The 21,753-nt window shown below is 42.1% G+C and overlaps 2 protein-coding genes across 3 annotated transcripts in view; one reads left to right on the forward strand and one right to left on the reverse strand.

The window, feature by feature from the left end:
* Window positions 1-21,753, reverse strand: part of SPIRE1 (spire type actin nucleation factor 1) — a 162,296-nt gene that overhangs the window by 114,273 nt on the left and 26,270 nt on the right. The window lies entirely within an intron of this gene.
* On the forward strand, window positions 12,971-15,095 carry LOC138985425 (S-methyl-5'-thioadenosine phosphorylase). The gene has a single exon (XM_070361828.1). It carries the CDS (start codon window positions 13,044-13,046, stop codon window positions 13,893-13,895), a length of 852 nt encoding a protein of 283 aa, XP_070217929.1. The 5' UTR covers window positions 12,971-13,043; the 3' UTR covers window positions 13,896-15,095.

A 21,753-nucleotide genomic window follows, 5' to 3' on the forward strand; every position in this document is an offset into this window, starting at 1 on the left:
AACAAAGCTATGGTTTTTCCAGAAGTCATGTATGGATGTGAGAGTTGGACCATAAAGAAAGCTGAGTGCTGAAGAATTGATGCTTTTTAACTGTGGTGTTGGAGAAGACTCTTGAGAGACCCTTGCACTGAGAAGAGATCAAACCAGTCCATCCTAAAGGAAATCAGTCCTGAATATTCATTGAAAGGACTGGTGCTGAAGCTTAAGTTCCAAAACTTTCGCCACCTGATGTGAAGAACTGACTCATTGGAAAAGACCCTGATGCTGAGAACGATTGAAGGCAGGAGGAGAAGGGGATAACAGAGGATGCGATGATTGGATGGCATCACCGATTCAATGGACATAAGTTTGAGCAAGCTCTGGGAATTGGTGATAGACAGGGAAGCCCTGAGTGCTGCAGTCCATGAGGTCATAAAGAGTCGGACATGACTGAGTGACTAAACTGAAGCAAAGTAATGTCTCTGTTTTTAATACACTGTCTAGGTTGGTCAGAGCTTTTCTTCCAAGGACCAAGCATCTTTTAATTTCAAGACTGCAGTCACTGTCTGCAGTGATTCTGGAACCCAAGAAAATAAAGTCTGTCACTGTTTCCATTGTTTCACCATCTATTTGCCATGAAGTGACGGGACCGACGCCATGATCTTCGTTCTTTGAATGTTGGGTTTTAAACCAGCTTTTTCACCCTCCTCTTTCACCTTCATCAAGAGGTTCTTTAGTTCCTCTTCACTTTCTGCCAGAAGGGTGGTGTCATCTGCATATCTGAGGTCACTGATATATCTCTCAGCAATCTTGATTCCAGCTTGTGCCTCATCCAGCCCAGCGTTTCTCATGATGTACTATGCATACAAGTTAAATAAGCAGGGTGACAATATACAGCCTTGACCTACTCCTTTCCCAATTTGGAACCAGTCCATTGTTCTACGTCCAGTTCTAACTGTTGCTTCTTGACCTGCCTACAGGTTTCACAGGAGGCAGATAAGGTGGTCTGGTATTCCCATCTCTTTAAGAATTTTCCACAGTGTGTTGTGATCTACCAAAGAATTACTTACAATATAAAAAAACTGGAATCCCATTGTTTATCCCAAAAAACTGGATAAATGTACAGCCTTACAAGTTAATACTGCATAACTGCTATATTATCAGATATTTAATGATATGTAAAATATTTACAATGAATCAAGTGAAAAAGGTATTTCCAAAGCAATATGTCTAACTCCCTACATGTATAACACATTTTAAACACACACACACCCCTGTAAGGGTACACACTGGAATCCTCTATCTATTATTAGAGCTGGTTCAAGAACAGGCAGGTCACAATATCCACCCACAATTTGCTGGGAGTAACTGCCCAGTTGGGTAACTCCAGATAAGGAAATACATAAATTCTCTAGACTTTTCTTGAGACTTTTAAGTTTAAAATTATGTCAAAATGAAAACTTCTAAAAAACCTGAACTGAGATAAATGGCAAGGTTATTTATTGGCTCAATAAGAAAGCAGGCAGTCCTAGCGGCTCCTGGCAACTTCTACAACCTCAAGAGCACCAGCTTCAGGACAAGGCAGACCCTGTGGGCTACTGAGTGAAAGGACAGAAGGAACCTGGCTATTTCCTAAGACGGCTGAGTCGCTAAACCAAGCCAACCCTAAAGCCCACACCTCTGGACTTCCAGCTCTTGAGCCAATAACATCCTTACCATTTAAATCAGTTTGAGTTTTTTTGAACTTTTCATTTATATATAAATTTAAACTGACAGAAAAATCTCAACGATAGTCCTAACCTTTCCTGTATACCCTTCACCCAAATTTCTCAACAGTTAACATTTTGCCCATTTGCTTCATGTTCTCTCTCAAATACACACACAATCTTTAGAAACCATGTGAGAGTAAATTACATATATCATTGCCCAGTGTTCTCCAAATATTGTAGCATTTATTTCCTAAAAATAAGGACCACAGTACAATTATCAAAATCAGGAAACTTAACACTGATACAATCTAATCCACGGTCTATACTCAAACTTCACCAGCTGTCCCCAAATATGTCCTTTGCCTTTATTTCTCCTAACCTAGGATCACGCATTCCGTCTGCTGTCATATCTCATCGATCTCCTTTACCCTGGGGCAGTTCTTCTGTCTTGCCTGCCAGTGACAACAGGGAGAAGCACAGCCCAGACTCTCTCTGTGGGTTCTGCACACCCAGCAGGATGCCTGAAAAGTGGTGCTGTGTCCCTTTCGATGGGAAGGAGGCACAGGTGCTGGTCTGTCTCAGTACTGGTGATGTGAACTTTGATACTGTGGCTGTCGGACTTTGAGGCGGCCCCGGTGGCCCCAACCTCTGGTGTTCATACCCTGTGTGCCCTCCCTTGAGCGTGGACAGGACCTGTGACCTGCTTCTAACCAAGAGAACAAAGACAGCAGGATATTCATGACTACAGTAAGCGATTACCTTCCACCTTGCTGCCTGTGAGGAAGCCAGTGCCCATGCTGGGGAGGCTGCCTGCAAACAAGCAGAGACGACCTCTATGTGCAGAGGGTCTCCTCCACCAATGGCCAGCAAAATAGAGCAGCTGTCAATCTTTAACCACAAGGAATGGAATGCAGCCAACAACCTCCTGAGCAGGAAGTGGACCTGCCACAGTCGAGCCTCCAGAAAGGCCAGCCCCAGCTGACACCTGGATTCCAGTTGCACCAGACCCTGAGCAGAAGAGGACCCAGCAAAGCCATACCCAAGCCTCTGACTCAGAGAAACTATGAGGTAATATTAAGTTGCTATATTTGTGGTAATATCTGCCTGGGCATTGTTACACAGCAATAGAAAATAAACACGGTCATACTTAAGGTAGCTCTGCCAGATTACCCCAGTGTACTATTTTTCCATTTGAAATCAATATATAATTTATGGGAAAATCCTCTGTAACTATGCCAACATCACAGGCCTCATCAAACTTTCACAGCCTTAATGATCACTGGTGATTCTTGCCTCGGCCAGCTACTACCACCGTGTCTGGAAATGATGATGTCTTGTCCATTCTTCCTTCTGTATTTATCAGTTGGCAGAATGGGGAAAGAACTTTCCCTTCCCCCATTTGTTTACTCATGTACTTATTTACACGTCAAACACGCTCATACTTATTTCATTCCCTAGCAGATTTAATTCACTCTCAGGATTTATTGGGATACTGAGATAACCAGATTCCAGTGGGAACTAATTCAAGCTAACTCCTGAGTCCTTCTGACAAGTCCTATAACTTTTTTTAAACTGCCTGAATAAGGTGTCATTTACTTACCATAAAATTCACTTATTTTAAGTATACAATTTGGTGAATTTTAGTATATTTACAAAATTGTGCAACCACCACCACAATCTAATTCTCAAATTTTAATTTGTTATCACTTCCTGCCCCAGCCCTGGGATCTTCCATTTCTCCAAGGAACCTTGGCTACTTTTAGTGGGGAAGGCTGTCTGGAAACCAAAATCTAGGTGGTCAGAAGTGCTCATTGTTACCAGGGTGCCCCTACTGCTTCCAGGCCCTTTGGTGATATGTGTATGTATACATGTAAATGTGCTTCTATGAACACACACACATATACACATACAGACAGACATAAAAGGCTGACCTACTTTTTGTTTCTTGCATTTGAAAGCATCCTAGCTCACACAGACAGCAACATCAGAGATGAGATAAAAACCCCTTCCTCTCTCCAGTTAAGAAGGAAAGGGCAGTTCAAAAAAAAAAAAAAAAAGATTAGAGTTTTAATCTCATTCTATTTTATAACTCTGCACAGTTCCATGTTTTTCAGATTTTCACCACGAGGTCTGTGATGCCCAATGGTAAAGGACCACTGACACAATACATGTGTGAGTTGACACAACACAAGTCACTTAATGGCCTCCAGGGTGTGCAGCTCAGTGTTTAGTTCCATCATTTATTTCCTCATATGTCTGAGTGTTAGACAATTTGTAGAAATAAACACAAGATCTCTGCTTGAGAAAGAGAAGAACCAGAGTGCAGTCTGTTTTTATGAACAAAAGACAGACCAGATCATATTGCTCAAAACTCTCCAATGGTTGCACATCCACATCAGTACTATTTATTGATACAATGGCCAAGGTGGGGAATCAACCCAAGTGACCACCAATAAATAAATGAACAAAACGTGGTCCATACATACAGAGGAGTATTATTCAATTCTATCAAGGAAAAAAATTCTGACACATGCTACAACGCGAATGAACCTTGAGACATTATAATAAATGAAATAAGCCAATCACAAAAAAACAAACACTCTATGATCCCACTTATATGAAGTACCTAAAACAGTCAACTTCATACTGACACAAAGTAGAATGTGGTTGCCAGGGACTGTGGGAAGGGGGCTTCTGGGTAGTGGTTCATAGTTGCACACTTACAGGATGAAAATATTCTGGAGGCCTGCTGCATAACAATGTGAACACAGTTAACACTACTCAACTGTAAGCTTAGGAAGGGTTAAGGTAGTACATTTTATGTGTTTTTTAAATCACGTTTGCTAACAATCCTAGAGGACAAAACAAATGTCCAACAACAAATCAGCAATAAGAGAAAAACTCAGAAATGCGATTAAAAATCTCATGCATTACCAACTATCGAGATAAGTGACCTGTATGTAATAATACAATTATATTACATGTCAGCTGGATTGAGAAATGGACTGTGAAGAAAGCTGAGCGCCGAAGAACTGATGCTTTTGAACTGTGGTGTTGGAGAAGACTCTTGAGAGTCCCTTGGACTGCAAGGAGATCCAACCAGTCCATTCTGAAGATCAGCCCTGGGATTTCTTTGGAAGGAATGATGCTGAAGCTGAAACTCCAGTATTTTGGCCACCTCATGCGAAGAGTTGACTCCTTGGAAAAGACTCTGATGCTGGGAGGGATTGAGGGCAGGAGGAGAAGGGGACGACAGAGGATGAGATGGCTGGATGGCATCACCGACTCGATGGACGTGAGTCTGAGTGAACTCCGGGAGTTGGTGATGGACAGGGAGGCCTGGCATGCTGCGATTCATGGGGTCGCAAAGAGTCAGACATGACTGAGTGACTGAACTGAAGAGGGAATATGCAGTAGGCCTGCAATAAATCTCTGCTGCACAGGTGCATCTGTGTTTGTACCAGTGAGAGCAGCACTTGCTGCTGTAACAGACACAGCTCGCTGGGTAAGCATGTCCTGTGGCTGCTGGGCCCTGCAGCAGCACCAGGCAAGCGGCTACCTGGCTGACCTCACCGCCAGCTCGCCAAGCCACGCTAGCCTCCCTGACCTTCTGTGACCACCTGGAACCTTTCCCTGCAGGTCTTCACACACCTGCCTGGCTTATTCCCTCACCTCATTTGATCTCTGCTCCACTGTCACCATAAAAGAGACTTCACTTCCAAAATACACCCTCTCTTCTCTGTCCACTCCACCCCCGTCCACGTATGCTCTATCCCCTTGGCCTCCTTTATTTTCCTTCCTAGCACTCAATGCCACATGTTATTTTATATACATTTATTTGCATATTATCAGCTATAGATAACAGAAAGTAAATCCACTCGAGCAGAAGTTTGTCTATGCTCTCAATGACAAGAATGGTGTCCAACAGGGTAGGAGCTTTCCTGTAGAATGAAGGAAAAGGAAAGAGATACAGGAAGGGAGGGAGGAGGGTGAGTAGGACAAAAAGGGGGAAGAGGGATGAAGGGCAGGGGAAATGGGTGTCTCTGTGCCCCCCTAGCTCAGGACTTCTCCCCTGGTCTAACCTGTTTCCTGGGCTGCTTATTTTACTAAAACCAGTCAATTATTTTCTCCCTTTAATTACCTGACTTTCACAATTAACAATGCTAATGTTCACTTCTATTAGTACTATACACATAATTAAAAACATGACTTCCTCTCACATCTGCTGAACAATGGAATAAAATATAACTTTGTTAAGACATGAAACTTATTTTTTACTTAGGTCAAGGTAAACAAATTTCAGAAAATATTTTAATTATCTGAGAAGTCATCTGATATAAGAACCACACTGGATCTCACAGCTTTGTTACTGTACTTGTTGAACTGTGACTCATGCACTGGTTTACATAAGATCAAATTTCCTGCTTTCTAACTGCTTGAGTAACTTGTGACAATCACAAGGTCCTGTTTCTTGAACATGGACTGTGCTAATTCAACAATATTCCTGAACAGACTTTAAAGGAAACAGCATCTCTTTTTAGAAAGGCCTGGAACTGCTCACTTTCCCTCATGTCTCACATGCTTTTCTTTTGAGTCACCTTGACTCAAAAGGTGTGTTTTCCACAGCCCTATTTTGATTTTCTCTACTAGTGAAAATCATCGGAATTCCTAAGGATGCTGAACTTTATGGGAATCATTTAAACTGTTACTGGCCTGTGGTCAGGCTCTAAGGCTCTGAGCATGGCTCGCTGCACCCCCTTCTCATCACCAGCTCAGTCACAGGACTGGGCCTGAGATGGGACAAACAGAGTCATTCGGGACTAACAAGAAAACAAGGTGTATGCTCACCTCACATACCTCCTCCCCATCCAACACACAAATACACACCCATGATATCTCCTATCACAAAAGCAAAACACATCCAGTGTAAATCTCAGAACATACAAGAAATCAAAAAGAACATTATAGGATGAACCTAGAGATTATCATAGTAAGTGAAGTCAGAGAAAGACACATACCATATGATATTGCTTATACGTGGAATCTAAAATACGATTCAAATGAATTTGTTGAACAGAAACAGACTCACAGATATAGAGAATAGAACTGGGTGGTTGCCAAGGGGGAGAGGGGTAAGGGAAGGACTGGGAGTTTGAGATTAAGTAGATACAAACTTCTATATATAAAATAAACAACAAGGTCCTATACTGTATAGGACAAGGAACTATACTCCCATGATTCCCTAATAACTCATAATGAAAAAGAATACATGTATGTATGCATGACTGAATCACTTTGTTCTGCACCAGAAATTCAGACAACACTGTAAATCAACTATGTAGTGGTGGTTTAGTCGCTTAGTCATGTCCAACTCTTGCGATCCCATGGACTGTAGCTTGCCAGGCTCCTCTGTCTATGGGATTCTCCAGGTGAGAATACTGGAGTGGGTTGCCATTTCCTTCTCCAGAGGATCTTCCCCACCCAGGAATTGAACCCAGGTCTCCTGCACTTCAGGCAGATTCTTTACCAACTGAGCTATGAGGGAAGCCCCTATAAAAATCAACTATGAAAGTGAAAGTGAAGTTGCTCAGTCGTGTCTGACTCTTTGCTACCAGTGGATTGTAGCCCACCAAGCTCCTCCGTCCATGGGATTCTCCAGGCAAGAATACTGGAGTGGGTTGCCATTTCCTTCTCCAGGGGATCTTCCCGACCCAAGGATTGAACCTAGGCTCCCACATTGCAGGCAGACGCTTTAACCTCTGCACCACCAGGGAAGCCCTTAAATACAAGAATACAGTCTCTCAGAAAACCTCCTATAGAGACAGAGAACTTCAGATCCAAGTACTAACATCAAAGACTTCAAGGGAGGAAAGGAAGCCAGGTTGAAAGAAGGGGGAGGAGGCAGGAGAGGGGGGGCAAAAGGGGTGGCCTTACAGACGTCTCATGCCACCTACAGATACCCAGGCATTATGGGACTTTTCCCTGGGCCTCCAGAGAAGGGAGAACTGGAACTCGGCCGTACCAGGAATCAGACCAGACCAGAACCAGAATTCGAGTTCTCTGTCAAGATGAGGTGATCAGTCTCCAATCCTCAACTCAGGCTGAGGGCCCTTCAACCAGATTCCTGCGTCCAGGACCGGGGGACTAGAAAAATGGGGAAGGATAGGAAGGGTCAAGGAGAGAAAAGAGAGGGAAAGGGAGAGAGGTCAATAAAGTCTCTTGTTCCTTACTGGTCAGGGCACTCTGGCCAGTTGTCCACATCAGGAGGAGACAAGGGACTAAAGGATCTCAGTTGTGGCCGCTGGGTCTGGTCCATTGGCAGGCAAGCTGGCCCCTGAGTACCCCGAGTGGTCAGGATGTCAGTCTCAGTAAAGAAGAGTCCCCACCAGAGTCGCCATTTGTTGCAAGAAGGAGGACCCCTTCCAGGGCCCGAAACTGGGCTCTTGTCTAACACTCGGAAATGAACTGTCCGAGGAGACACATGTGCTGACAAACTCGGCAGAGCAGTTCTCTTGGGTTCCCTTACCCTACTGCTCTCCACCCAGGTGCCCTTTCCCAATAAAACCAACTATAGTCAAATGGAAAAAAAAAATTTAATGAAAAACATGACCCAATAAATGGAAGCATAATCCCTAACTTTTTAAAAATATATTTTCAACATTAAAAAATAAAAACAAAAGAACTTTATATATATATCATATATATCTCACTGTTAACAGTTTTATTATATTTTTCCTGTGCATATTTGTTAATAAAAATTGGATCATTAAGTACGTACTATTTTATAACCTGTTTTATACCATAGAGACCATCTTTTCACATTAACAATTCTATTCCATCCATTTATTTTTAATACTGTAGAGTCCTCTGCTACACTACAGTGAGGCATCTAAACAGATGCTAACTTTCCTCTTATAAAAAGTGCTGCATTATAACTGAATCACTTACCTGTACACCTGAAACTAATGTAACACTGTTAATCGACTATGTTCTAGTATAAAATTTTAAAAAAATTAAGTGCTTTAAATAAATATCTTCTTGCTACATTTTTATACACATTGAGTTATTTTCTTTGGAAAAGTTCTTAGCAGTAAAATTAATGGATTAAATCCATCATTTTCAATGTGTGATAAACTGCCCTTCAAAACATTAATTGCAGTCTCTCCTGCATCTGCATGTGAAAATACAGGTATATACTCGGGCTTGTGAATTCTTTACAAAAAAGCTTTACATTAAGATGATGATGATAACTCTAGCAGTAGCATCTGCCATCCCAGGAACTGTGGAAGCACTTTTCCCTACCTTATCTCTTTAATCCTTACAGCCACCCAGGCCAGCCGGGACAAACAGTAAAACCCTTGGTTGACAGACAGGAAACTGGGGCTAAGGTAAGGGTTATAAAGAAGCCAAGTTGAGGGCTCCCCTGGTGGCTCAGTGGTAAAGAATCCACCCGCCAACAAAGGAAACAGGGGTTTGATCCCTGGTCCAGGAAGATCTCACATGCTGCAGAGCAACTGAGTCCATGAGCCACAACTATTGAGCCTGTGCTCTACAGCCTGGAAGATACAACTACTGAGCCCAAGTGCTACAATCACTGAAGCCCATGAGTCAGTGCTCCCCAACAAGAGAAGCGGTCACAGTGAGAAGCCGCCCACCGCAATGAATAGCCCCTGCTTGCCACAACTAGAGAAAAGCCTGAGCAGCAACGAAGACCCAGCACAGACAAAAATAAAAAAGTAAAATTTTTTTAAAAAGTAGAGTTGAGGATTAGCCCGTCCCAGGCCTGCCTAACTCCAGAGCTCCCAATGGGGCGAAAAAGATTTCAAAGAGAAGACAGGAGTCAGCCCCACAGAACAAGAAATATAGCAGAGCCCACCTTGCTGGTCAGGAGCCTGGGTGCAAAATCTCAGAACTTTGGAGCTGGCTGGTTAAACTTCTGATAGCTTAAACCTGGCCAAGTGGCAGTATTCAGACCACAGAAATCAGTGCTGCTTTGTTCTGAAAGCCTGTTCACCAACACGGCAAATTCAAGTGATGAAGTCTGACTTCACCAACCTGGACGTTACTGAGGAGAGAAGGGCTGCTCATCTTTTCCCTAAGCAGCTGCTGGCTCCACAGCCAGGGAGGAGCAGGGTCCCCACGTGCAAGTGTCACAGGAAGCCCCAACTACTCCTCTCCAGCACCCACTGCCCCGGCACTTCACCTGCCATGAGAGCACCAGCACTAAGAGCCCCCTGCCCGTGTTCCACTGACAGCAATGGGGACAGAAGCCACAGGCCCCATGACGTATCTCGCCACCTCACATCCCACAGGGCTCCACAGGCCCCCCTCTAGGTCAGCGCCCTCTCCTCCCTACTCTTGGAATCCTCCTGTCATGCACACTAGGGGTTCCCTGTACCTTCATTTCTCTGAGCCTCCCCCTTCCCTGCTTGCTCTAACCTGAGTCTGATCTCCCCAAAGGGCAGTGCTGGCCCTGGCTGGCCTTTCTATAACAATTCTCAATCACTGGCCTGGAATTGGGAAGACATGCTCCTTGCTTCCCAGGTGCTTCTTCACTTTCTCCCTGCCTCCTCTGTGCCTTCTCCTTGAAGCCCTCCTGCTCTCCCTCTCCCATCCCAGACCACATTCACACTCCTCTCAGCACCAGGACGTGACCTGCTGCCTCATTGTCCTGTTCCCCCTCCACTCTCCGTGGTGTCAAAGGAACCCTTCATACCCTGGCCCCTCCTCTGCTCTAGTAAGGTCTCTTCCACCCAACCTCAGCCAGCCAGCACCATGGCAATACAGCGACTTCCTCTCTCCCCAAAAGTGCGGCTACCCATCACCCCCATCTCAAGGGTGCCCCTCCAGCTTTCCAGTTTATTCCCTCTGCTGCTGCTGCTGCTGCTGCTAAGTCGCTTCAGTTGTGTCCGACTCTGTGCGACCCCATAGACGGCAGCCCACCAGGCTCCCCCGTCCCTGGGATTCTCCAGGCAAGAACACTGGAGTGGGTTGCCATTTCCTTCTCCAATGCATGAAAGTGAAAAGTGAAAGTGAAATCGCTCAGTCGTGTCTGACTCTTAGTGACCCCATGGACTGCAGCCCACCAGGCTCCTCCATCCACGGGATTTTCCAGGCAAAAGTACTGGAGTGGGGTGCCATTATTCCCTCTAGGATCTGACTAATCATTTCTTGACCCCACTAGGACTTATGATCACCAATCCTGTGTTCTTTTGACCCTCTCACCTTCTTTGGCTACACCACACTCTGCTTAAACCCCACTCTTCACCAACTCACCACCTGCCTTTGACAAGTGAATGTGGCTGGAGTAAAACAAAAAACTATACCAACTGATCTTGCTTTAAATTCATTTAAGTTTACAATCCTGCCTCTTACATGGCTGGTTAATGCAGCCCAGAAGCCACCAACACTTCCTCAGCCCATCGACTGCCCCACTGTCCCACCTCACCATCTTCCTGCCTCCTCTCCCATCCCCCAAGCACCAACAAGGACCCTGGTGCCAAGGACACTGTGAGGGCTGCAGTCCTGAGAAGAGCACATCCACAAATGCCGCCATCACGTCTGACCGTCCTGAACACCTTCCATACACATCTTCTCTGTCTTCCTTACTCTGCGTGGACCGTCCTCACCCTGTGTGACTCCAATTCCCAGGGCCTTCATTTGTGCTCGACCCCCACCCCCCAAGGACAATTCTCCCCTCTATTCTGCACCAGCAGTATTCCCGTCTATGCTGAATCATTCCTGGATCAAGGTACAAATACAGTTACTTCTTTTATTAATTTTATTAATAATATTATTAATAAAAAATAAATCAAAGCTAGCAACTATTTGGGTTCCCACTTTCCTCTCCAGCTTTCATCCCAACTCCCCTGCTGCCCAGGGTCAGCCGGCCTCCAAGGTGGCCCAGTGATCCCCATGCCTGGCTCCCTGACTCTTACACAGTCCCTCCCAGTGTCCCCGGGATCTACAGAAAAAAGCTCAGGTGACGGCCTGTTACTTCTACAGCCAGGTCATCAGAGACAGTCTAGCCTCTGGATCTCTCAGATCACCTGTCTGGGAGGAAGCCAGCTGCCATGCTGCCAACTGGGGAGCCTGTTCAGTGACGAACCAAGGCCCCATCAGCAGCCACGGGAGGAGCTGCCATGGAAGAGAGCCTCCAGCCCTGCCGAGCCCTCAGATGACTGCAGCCCTGGCCAATATCCTAACTAATACCTCCTGAGAAACTGGGCCAGAAGCACTCACAAGAGCCATTCCTGAATTCTCGACCCACAGAAATGGTGGCAGAGCAAATTTTTACTGTTTTAAGCCACTAAGTTTCAGAGTTATTTGTCATATAGTAGATAACTAACCTACAGTTTACAGAAAAATGCCTCAATAAGCTTTGTTTACTGTCTCCAATTTCTTTCTTCTTTTAAATTCACTCTAGTACAGCTTTTGCCCCCACACCACTACACCAAAACCACTTGTCTGTAACCACCACATTGTTAAACTCAATAATCAATTCTTAGTTCTCATCTTACTTATCTATTAAATATTTCATGCAGCAGATCTCTTCCTCCTGGATAGACTTTATTTACTCGGTTTCCTGGACACAACCCTCTAATGGTTCTTCTGCTTTTCTGGTCGATTCTCTACTGGTGTCTCCTCATCTCACCACTCTCTTAATGCTAGAGTATCCCAGGGCTCAGCCCTAAGCCCCTTCTCTTCTCTGTCTCCCCACATTGCTTCAGTGACGTCAAAAAACTCATATAGTCCGACAATGGCCTTTAAGGTCTCACATCCTTGCTAATCAAAGTGTGGTCCACTGGCAGCAGCATTACCTGAGAGTTTATCTCTGACTCCACTCAAAACCAACCAAATCAGAATCTGATTTTAACTAGACCGCTGGGGGTATGTATGCATATTAAAGTTTGAGAGGCACTGCCTTTGTGATCTGGTACCCCATTGCTCTCTGCTCCCACCACACTGGGCTCCGGCCATCTAGGGATTTCAGCAGGTATATCCCCACCCTTAGGACCAGAACAGTACCATCCCATCTGTCTGAAATGCTCTTCTCCAGATACTTGCTCCCTAACCTCCATCAAGACTTGGATCATCTGTAACCACTTTGGGAGGTCAATGCTAATCACCTTGTTAAAAAGTACAAACCCACCACCATCACTACTACCACCATGCTCCCCATCACAGTTATCCATACAACTTTTCTCCAACATACACATAACCTTCCACATACTAACCTTTACTTATCATATTTATTCTCTATCTTCTTCAAGTATAATGCAAGTATCTGTGGGCTGAGCTGCTCTGTTCCCCGCCTGCATTCAGAGCGTGGCCTCCGCTCCTTCCTCGCCAGACATGTCCTCAGGTGCCACTCCCGCTGCCGTGAAGATTGGAATAATTGGTGGAACAGGCCTGGATGATCCAGAAATCTTAGAAGGAAGAACCGAAAAATATGTGGATACTCCATTTGGCAAGCCTTCTGATGCCTTAGTTTTGGGGAAGATAAAGAATGTTGATTGCGTCCTCCTTGCAAGGCATGGGAGGCAGCACACCATCATGCCTTCGAAAGTCAACTATCAGGCGAACATCTGGGCTCTGAAGGAGGAGGGTTGCACACATGTCATAGTGACCACAGCTTGCGGTTCCTTGAAGGAAGAGATTCAGCCTGGCGACATCATCATTATTGATCAGTTCATTGACAGGACTACCAGAAGGCTTCAGACCTTCTATGATGGAAATCATTCCTGTGCCAGAGGAGTGTGCCATATTCCAATGGCTGAGCCATTCTGCCCTAAAACAAGAGAGGTCCTCATAGAGACTGCTAAGAAGTTAGGACTCCGGTGCCACTCAAAAGGGACAGTGATCACCATTGAGGGACCTCGTTTCAGCTCCCGGGCAGAAAGCATCATGTTCCAGACCTGGGGGGCAGATGTTATCAACATGACCACAGTTCCAGAGGTGGTTCTTGCTAAGGAGGCGGGAATTTGCTACGCAAGTATCGCCATGGCGACAGATTATGATTGCTGGAAGGAGCATGAGGAAGCGGTTTCAGTGGACCGGGTCTTAAAGACCCTGAAAGAAAATGCCAATAAAGCCAAAAGCTTACTTCTCACTACCATACCTCAGATAGGATCCATGGAATGGTCAGAAACCCTCCATAATATGAAGAAAATGGCCCAGTTTTCTGTTTTGTTACCAAGACATTAAAACAGCATGGCTGCCCAGGAGACTTTGAAATTCCAGTCCTTTTGGGAATTCCTGCTTGAGAAAACATAGAAAAGATATGCAGCTTTCATGCCCTTGCTCCCCAAGGAAGAAGTGCTAAGACATTGCACTCATCAGAGATGCCTTCTCAAAGACTTGGACTGCTTCAAATAATTGAAGGAAAGCAAATTACACTTCCAGAAAAGAAAAAAAAGAAGACACCTTTCACCATTCCCCTATTAAATTTGTAACAATAAAGGTAGTCAGTAATATTCCTGTGCTGCCAAGGAATTTGAAGAAGAAAAGCTCTTAGACTATTTACTGGTGTGACTGTAAGTTGGTATAGTCTTTTTTGAGGGCAGTTTGGTAAAATGTATCAAAGGCTTAAAAAATACTCTTTGTGCTGGTTAAACTCCTAGGAATTTATCTTTAAGGAATTATCAGAGATACATATAAATAATTATGAATAAAGAAGGATGTATAACATAGTTATCATAGCAAATATTCAAAACAATCTGAATATCTAACAAATGGAGGTAAATCATGGTTAAGCTCTTAATTAGACTGTGAAGCAGCCAACTGAACATCATAGCTGCACATAATGTACAAAAGACATTGTTGCTGTATAATATGGAATGAGGATGTGTAAGCATTTTACAATACTGATTTTGTTTTAAAATTCTACATAGTTATGTACAAAGAATAGAAAGAAATATATGCACTCTTCTGTTATTGTATTTGGGCAGAGGGATACTGGATAATTTTTTATTTTATTTTTTCCATTTCTTCACATTTTTCTACAATGAATATAATTGAATAGTGAAGTTTTAGAAATAAAAATGGGATTAGAAAGATCCAGTTCTTGAAAACCCACTGTTTTTGGTAATGCAACAGAAGTTAAAATGGCACTGCTAAGAGGAGTTCTGTTTGAGTTCCATCTTTATATTGTTAAAAAGGCCATTAATGACTGTATGGTTAGAACAGTATTTGGATTTGCAACAATGTGAGAAAAGCTGAGTGTTTAATATGGAGCTAATCTTAAATTATTTAAGAGACCATATACACACATTATAGTGTGTGAGATATTTTTAAAACTGGTATTTGACTTTTTGTTTCTACACCTTTTCATGATTTGATGAATTATTTTACATGAGTTGAGTTTTTTTAAATAAAAAAGTGGAAGCTTAAAAAAAAAAAAAAAAAGTATCTGTGGGCTGAGATTTTTGTCTGTTCTGTTCACCAGTGTATCTCAAATCCTGAAGACAGCCTAGACACAGCAGGGGCTCAAGAAATGTATGTTGTGAAAGGACTCTAGCCCTCCATAGCTTCTTCCAGGGCTTGGCCAACGACTCTGACTCAGTGCCCCTGAAATCACTTCCTCCACTAGCACAGCTGTTCACGCCTGTGATCACTTCCCTCACCTGCCTGGAACCAGTGTCTTTGAGACTAGCCATCTCCTGCTTTACCAGGCTTTAACCAAGCCCCTCAACATTCTGTTAACGGCCTCCCCGCTAAGCCTCACGATTGTTTCAAAGATAATTCAGAACTAAAACTTTTCTGGTCCCTTCAAACTGCTAAACATTTCCTTTCTCCCTATTCCATTAACCAAACGTGGCTACTGAGCACTTGGAAGTGTGGCTGCCCAAAGTGAGAAGTTAAAATACATACCAGATTTGGAAGACTTGATATGAAAATAAGATACAAAATAGTTCATCAATAATTCTCATACTGATTATATGTTGATATGATAATTTAGAAATACTGCATTAATATGGCTGATTCATGTCAATATATGGCAAAAACAACCATAATATTGTAATCAGCCTCCAATTAAAATAAATAAGTTAATTAAAAAAAAAATAAAAATAAAAATGAACTTCTGAAAAACAGTTCTGGCATCTGTCCATAAAAGAAGGAAGTCCTAGACAATTTTTACTTTTGTCCCATTTCTTAATTCTTAAGACAACTTAAGAATTCTTCTCATTGAAGAAAAATCTGTACCAAAATCTACCCCTCAATAAATACAAAGAACAAGACAAAAAAAAAGAAATACTGGGTTAAATAAAATATATTATGATAATTGATTTCACTTGTTTCATTTTGTTTTTCATGTGGCTCCCATTATATTTCTAATGGACAGCACTGCTCTAAACCATTTTCAAACAAAATGATTCCTTCCTTCCTGGAAGAAATTCTTCCCCTAGCTTTTAACAAGCAGGAGACTGCGAAAGAATGTGAGGAAATGCAACATGCAGTTTAAAAATAAAAACTAAACAAAACCTGTAATGCTTTGAAATTATCACTTTGATCATCACTTGAAATTGAATATTTTAAGATAATATTTTTCAAAGACACATATAATAATAGAGTATATTTAAGTGACATTATAATTCAATATTATCACTATCTGTAAAAATTCATGAAGCTGCTATAACCTAATGATTCATGCACTTTTCTCAATGTCCTATACTTAAATATTTTAATGTTAAATAACACCACACTAATTTAATCCAAACTAAGTGATTCTATGTTTAAGGAAAAAGAAGACTCTTGCTTTTGCATGCTTCCTAAAATTTAAAAGGAGTGAAATAAAAGCACCCTCCTCCTTTCTTTTCCTCCCTTTAAAGTCAGAGTTCAGTAACAGACCATTTAAATACTGCCCCTGCTCACAGGAATCTCCTTAGCAACCTTTTATGGCTTGTCATGGGTTGCAGAATTTTCCCAATCTCCCAGTCTTGAAAAGGCCCATGTCCTGTCCAGAACAAAGGAACTTAAAACAGAAAACAAGCTCTTTAAATGAAAATTTTAAAGAGGCTTCACAGTCTCCTTCAGTTCTTTGCCAGCTCCTTTGCTCTAAGCATGCTGCCAATCTCCCTTTCCAAGGTAAAATCAGATCTGGTAGCTATGGCCTCTGCAAAAACAAGAGTGGACACTTCTAACAACACCTGCAATTATAATTAAAGGTCACACCTGTTGGTCCATACCATGAGATTCTAAGCCTGTTTCACAATTACAGGTTATTGATCCATTTTTTAATTTATTCAATTTAGTTCATGTGTAAGCTGTATAACAGTAATAGAATGTATCTATGAACAGCTTACTAAGTATCAAATAATACAAATATTGTCTTGCTCATTTTTATTACATTGGTATTAACTACCTAATTAGCCATGCTGAAGGAAAAATGAAATTCTAAGTTTAATAAACCAAAATTCATATAAATAAGTTTAAGAAAACAGGTACTACTGCCTCTTGAGTAAAGAGGGAGTATTTCTCTCCAAAGCATGTACTAAATTAGGGCCAGTGCCCAGGCTCCAGTTTTATGCCACACCCCTAAAAGCATCATTTTCTCCTATTTTACCTCTCTGGGCTTGAATGTGAAGTAGGGGGGCAGCCACAGGATTAAAGGGTAGAAGGTCACCTCATACTAAAATAAGTGAGACACATTCACACAGTCACCATGCCACCAATGCAAAATGGACAGGCTGGTGGGCATGGCCTTGTTAATGTGATTCCAATTATTTATTTATAAAATCTAACAGAATAGGATGCATTACCTTATCCCCAGCCACCTATATATATACACACACACAGCATCACTCTTCCCCACTATCTAAGAAGAGTTCTCCTTTTGCCAGTCTGGCAGAAGCCAATTCCCCCTAAAACTAAGTTCTCTTGCTTCTCTCTCTCTACAAAATTTTATTCCCCTTCTTGTCCTGCCCCCTGTTCCCCTGAGGATTAAGAACTATCAAAGAAAAAATAGGACTGAATCCAACCAAAACCTTGTGGGGCCTTCCCGGGACAAAAGCCCCTGTGTCCCAATTCTTATTTATAGAAGGAAAAAAGAAGGCTTTAGTCTCCCAGGCCTTCCCCAAATTCCAAAGAGCAGGCTCTAGCAGTTCATGATTAGGATAACCAAGTCACCTTACTGTCCAAGCTCCTCCTGAAGGAATACAGGTTGTTAGACCCTGATGCATACCTGTAAGATGTTCTGTAGAAACTAAGACCCCCACCCAGGTGTAGGATGATGACCACATGCTGACTGTAGCATGCAAAACCCAGACTGGTTGGAACATCACCCCATTACCTCACAACAACCCATCAGAAGAAGGTCCGCCAGCTGCTTGTGCAGCCTTCAACCCTCTCCCCTCATGTCATCTTTAAAAACCCTGAAAGCCATTGGGGAGTGTGGGTCTCTGGAGTATGAGCTGCCTGCTCTCCTTGCTTGGCACCAGCAAATAAATCCTTTGCTGTAAACACCCACTGTCAAGAGTTTGGCTTTCTGCACCGAAGGCACAGGAGCTCTTGTTAGGTAACAGTTTCTAACTTTTTTGAGGAGCAGAATTGAGACAACAGAAAGAAAGACCCAGGACCAATGTGAAGGAAGAAGGAAAGGGAAAAGGAAACAAGATGTCAGCACTCTTGTTTGGACACTCCTTTGGAATGGAGAATCTAGATATCAGTTGAAATGAAAGAACAAATACAGAGGAAAGAGAAGGTGAAGGACAAGTGTGCCTTCAGGGAAGGAGGAGGGGTGGGGTGGGGTAAGTGGAAGGTTCCAGAGTAGCTAGAGGGATGAGGGAGTTAAAGAATTTTAAAAAGGAAATTTTGATAATTTTATTAAATGTTGTTATAACTTATAAACTGTATTCGCTATAAGATTCTTTCAGAGACTCTTCTTAAATACCTTCCACTGCTACACTGTGCTTATCTGCTACGCTGCGTAAGTAGCAAGCAAGGGAGAGCCTCAGGACTGACCAAGTGTCTGAATTCAAAACCTACGTGAAGGAAAAAGTAAAACTAGGAAAGACAGTGGTTGATTGAACAAGTTCAGGCTCTGTCCTCCTATTCAGCTACATAAAGTCTTCACTGTGCAGCCTTTTGTTAAGATTCCTAATAAAGCAACAATTCTTTTTACTCATTTTATAAAGGTAATTCTCTTGCAACAAGATTTCTCAAGGACAGAACTGTGTCCTGATGCCCAGCAGAGTCCATACGTAGCAAGAGCTCAACCAGCGATGGCTGAATTAAGGAAAGTTCTGACTTGTTTACCTTTAATTCCTCCTCCCTTTCACAACTCTTCATTTTCCTAAGATCCATTTCTATTTACTCATGAAAGCTTCCCTCAGATAATAATCCAAACCACAAGGCAAGGTGCTTATTAGTTATCCACAGATGTGAAGGCCACAATCTTCACATCAATAAAACTGCCTCATGAACTTTGTTTCTCAAGAAAATAAGCAGTTATGTCATATAAAATCTTTATGAATAAAACCATGGGAGTCCAACAAACAAAGTCAGGCACCAATCTTATATTCTAGAAAATACTCTTGCAATAAATTTGATACTCTAAATAGAAAATGATCCTAAGGGGAAACAAAACAACAGCTCAAATTTCAATTATACTAGACCGAACTAATGAGAAAAGATCCTGATGCTGGGAAAAACTGAAGGCAGGAGGAGAAGGGATGACAGAGGACAAGATGGTTGGATGGCATTATCGACTCAATGGACATGAGTTTAAGCAAGCTCTGGGAGATAGCGAAGGACAGGGAAGCCTGGCATGCTGCAGTCCATAGAGTTGAAAAGAGTCGGACATGACAGAGCAACAGAACAAGACGACCAAACTAAAGTTTGTCCCAACACACAAAAAAATGTATATTTCTACTTGAAATATAAATTATATAAAGATTATCTACAAAGTCCCTGATTCAGTATTCAAATATCTAAATATTCTCTCACAAAACAGACCTGGAGGAAATTATCTAAAGAATTTGGGGATTCACTCTACCCTTGGCCTGTGAGTCACATAAAAACAATTTTTAAAAAGAAACAGCAAGAAAATGAAATCAAAGACATCCAAACTGGAAATAAAGAAGGTAAAGCTATCTCTTTTCATAGATGGCATGATCCTGTACATAGGAAATTCTAAGGGATCTACTGAGATACTATAAAACTAATAAATGAGTTCAGCAAGATTGCAAGGTACATGATCATCACACAAAAATCAATTGTACTTCTAAATACTTGCAGTGAACAATCCAAAAGTGAAATTAAGAAAATGATTCCATTTATAATAGAATCAGATCAACTGATTTTTGACAAGGGATAAAGAAAAATAGTCTCTTCAAGTATCTTCGAGATATAGCACTGAAACTTAAGAGAATGAACTTACTTGTGGGGACTGGGGAGAAGGATGTGGGCAAGGGGCAGTTAAGGAGTTTGGGATGGGCATGTGCACACTGCTGTAGTTAAAATGGATAACCAACAGAACCTACTGTATAGCACAGGGAACTCGGCTCAATGTGATGTGGCAGCCTGGATGGGAGGGGAGTTTGGGGGAGAATGGATACATGTTTATATGTGTGCCTGAGTCCCTTCACTGTCCACCGGAAACTATCACAACATTGCTAACAGACTATACTCCCATATAAAAGTTTTATTTAAAAAAAAAAAAAAAAAGATACAGTGCTGGAACAACTAGATACCCACATGCAAAAGAATGATATTGGATCCTTACTTAATACCATATCCAAAAATTAATTTTTATTTATTTTTTGGCAGCACCATGTGGCATGCTCTTAGTTCCCCAACCAAAGATCCAACCCACACCTCCAAAAGTAAAAGTACAGAGTCTTCACCGCTGGACCACCAGGGAAGTCCCTGCCAATGGATTTTGATATGCCACCAAAACAAGAAAGAAAAAACAGAAGGTGGCTCAGATGGTCAAGAATCCGCCTGCAATGCAGTAGACTGGGTTCAATCCCTGGGTTGGGAAGATCCCCTGGAGGAGGGCATGGCAATCGACTCCAGTATTCTTGCCTGGACTATCCCCATGGACAGAGGAGACTGGAGAGCTACAGTCCACAGGTTCGCAAACAGTAGGACATGACTGAGTTGACTAAGCACAGCACAGGACTTCATCAAAATTAAAAACTTATGTGTCTGAGCTAAAAAAAAAAAAAGAAAAAGAAAAGAAAATGAGAACTTGAAAAAAAAAAGTAAATCCATCATTGAAACAAAAATACACTTATGTGTTTGAAAAGATACCATCAAAAAATTTAAAGAAAGCCCACAGAATGGGGGAAAATATCTGCAAATCATATATCTGACAAGGGACTTGTAGCTAGAATACATAAAGAACTGTTACAACTCAATAGTAAAAAAAACAACCCAATTAAAAATGGGCAAAGGATCCAAATGGACATTTCTACAAAGATATACAAACATCTAATAAGCACATGAAAACATGCTCAACTTGATCAGTCATCAGGGAAATGCAAATTCATATCACCACATGCCATTTCATACCCACCAAGATGGCCAGAATAAAAAAGTAAGATGACAACAGGTGTTAAGCAAGGACTACTGGCGGGACTGTCAAATACTGGAGCTACTCTCATAAATGGTTTGGCAGTTTTTCAAAAGTTAAAACAGAGTTAACAGTTGACCCAACAACTCTGCTCTTGCATATATACCCAAGAGAAATAAAAACTTATGTCCACACAAAATCTTGTACAGAAATGTTTGTAAGAGCATTATTCAAACATGGAAATAATGTAAACATCTACCAACTAATGATTAGATTAAAAATATACGGTATATCCATTCATTTGAATGAAGTACTGATACACGCCATAACACGGATGAAGCCTGAAAACATTATGTTAAATGATAATCACAATCAGTAACACAAAACTGCATATTATATGATTCACTTACATGGAATGTCCAGAATAAGCAAATCTACAGATGAAGAAAATAATTGCCAAATTCAGACTTAAATTGAAGGAGGAGGGAAAACCACTAAACCATTCACGTATGACCTAAATCAAATCCCTTACAATTATACAGTGGAAGT

The sequence above is a fragment of the Bos mutus genome, chromosome 24 (assembly GCF_027580195.1).
Source record: "Bos mutus isolate GX-2022 chromosome 24, NWIPB_WYAK_1.1, whole genome shotgun sequence".
In the NCBI taxonomy this organism is placed as follows: domain Eukaryota; kingdom Metazoa; phylum Chordata; class Mammalia; order Artiodactyla; family Bovidae; genus Bos; species Bos mutus.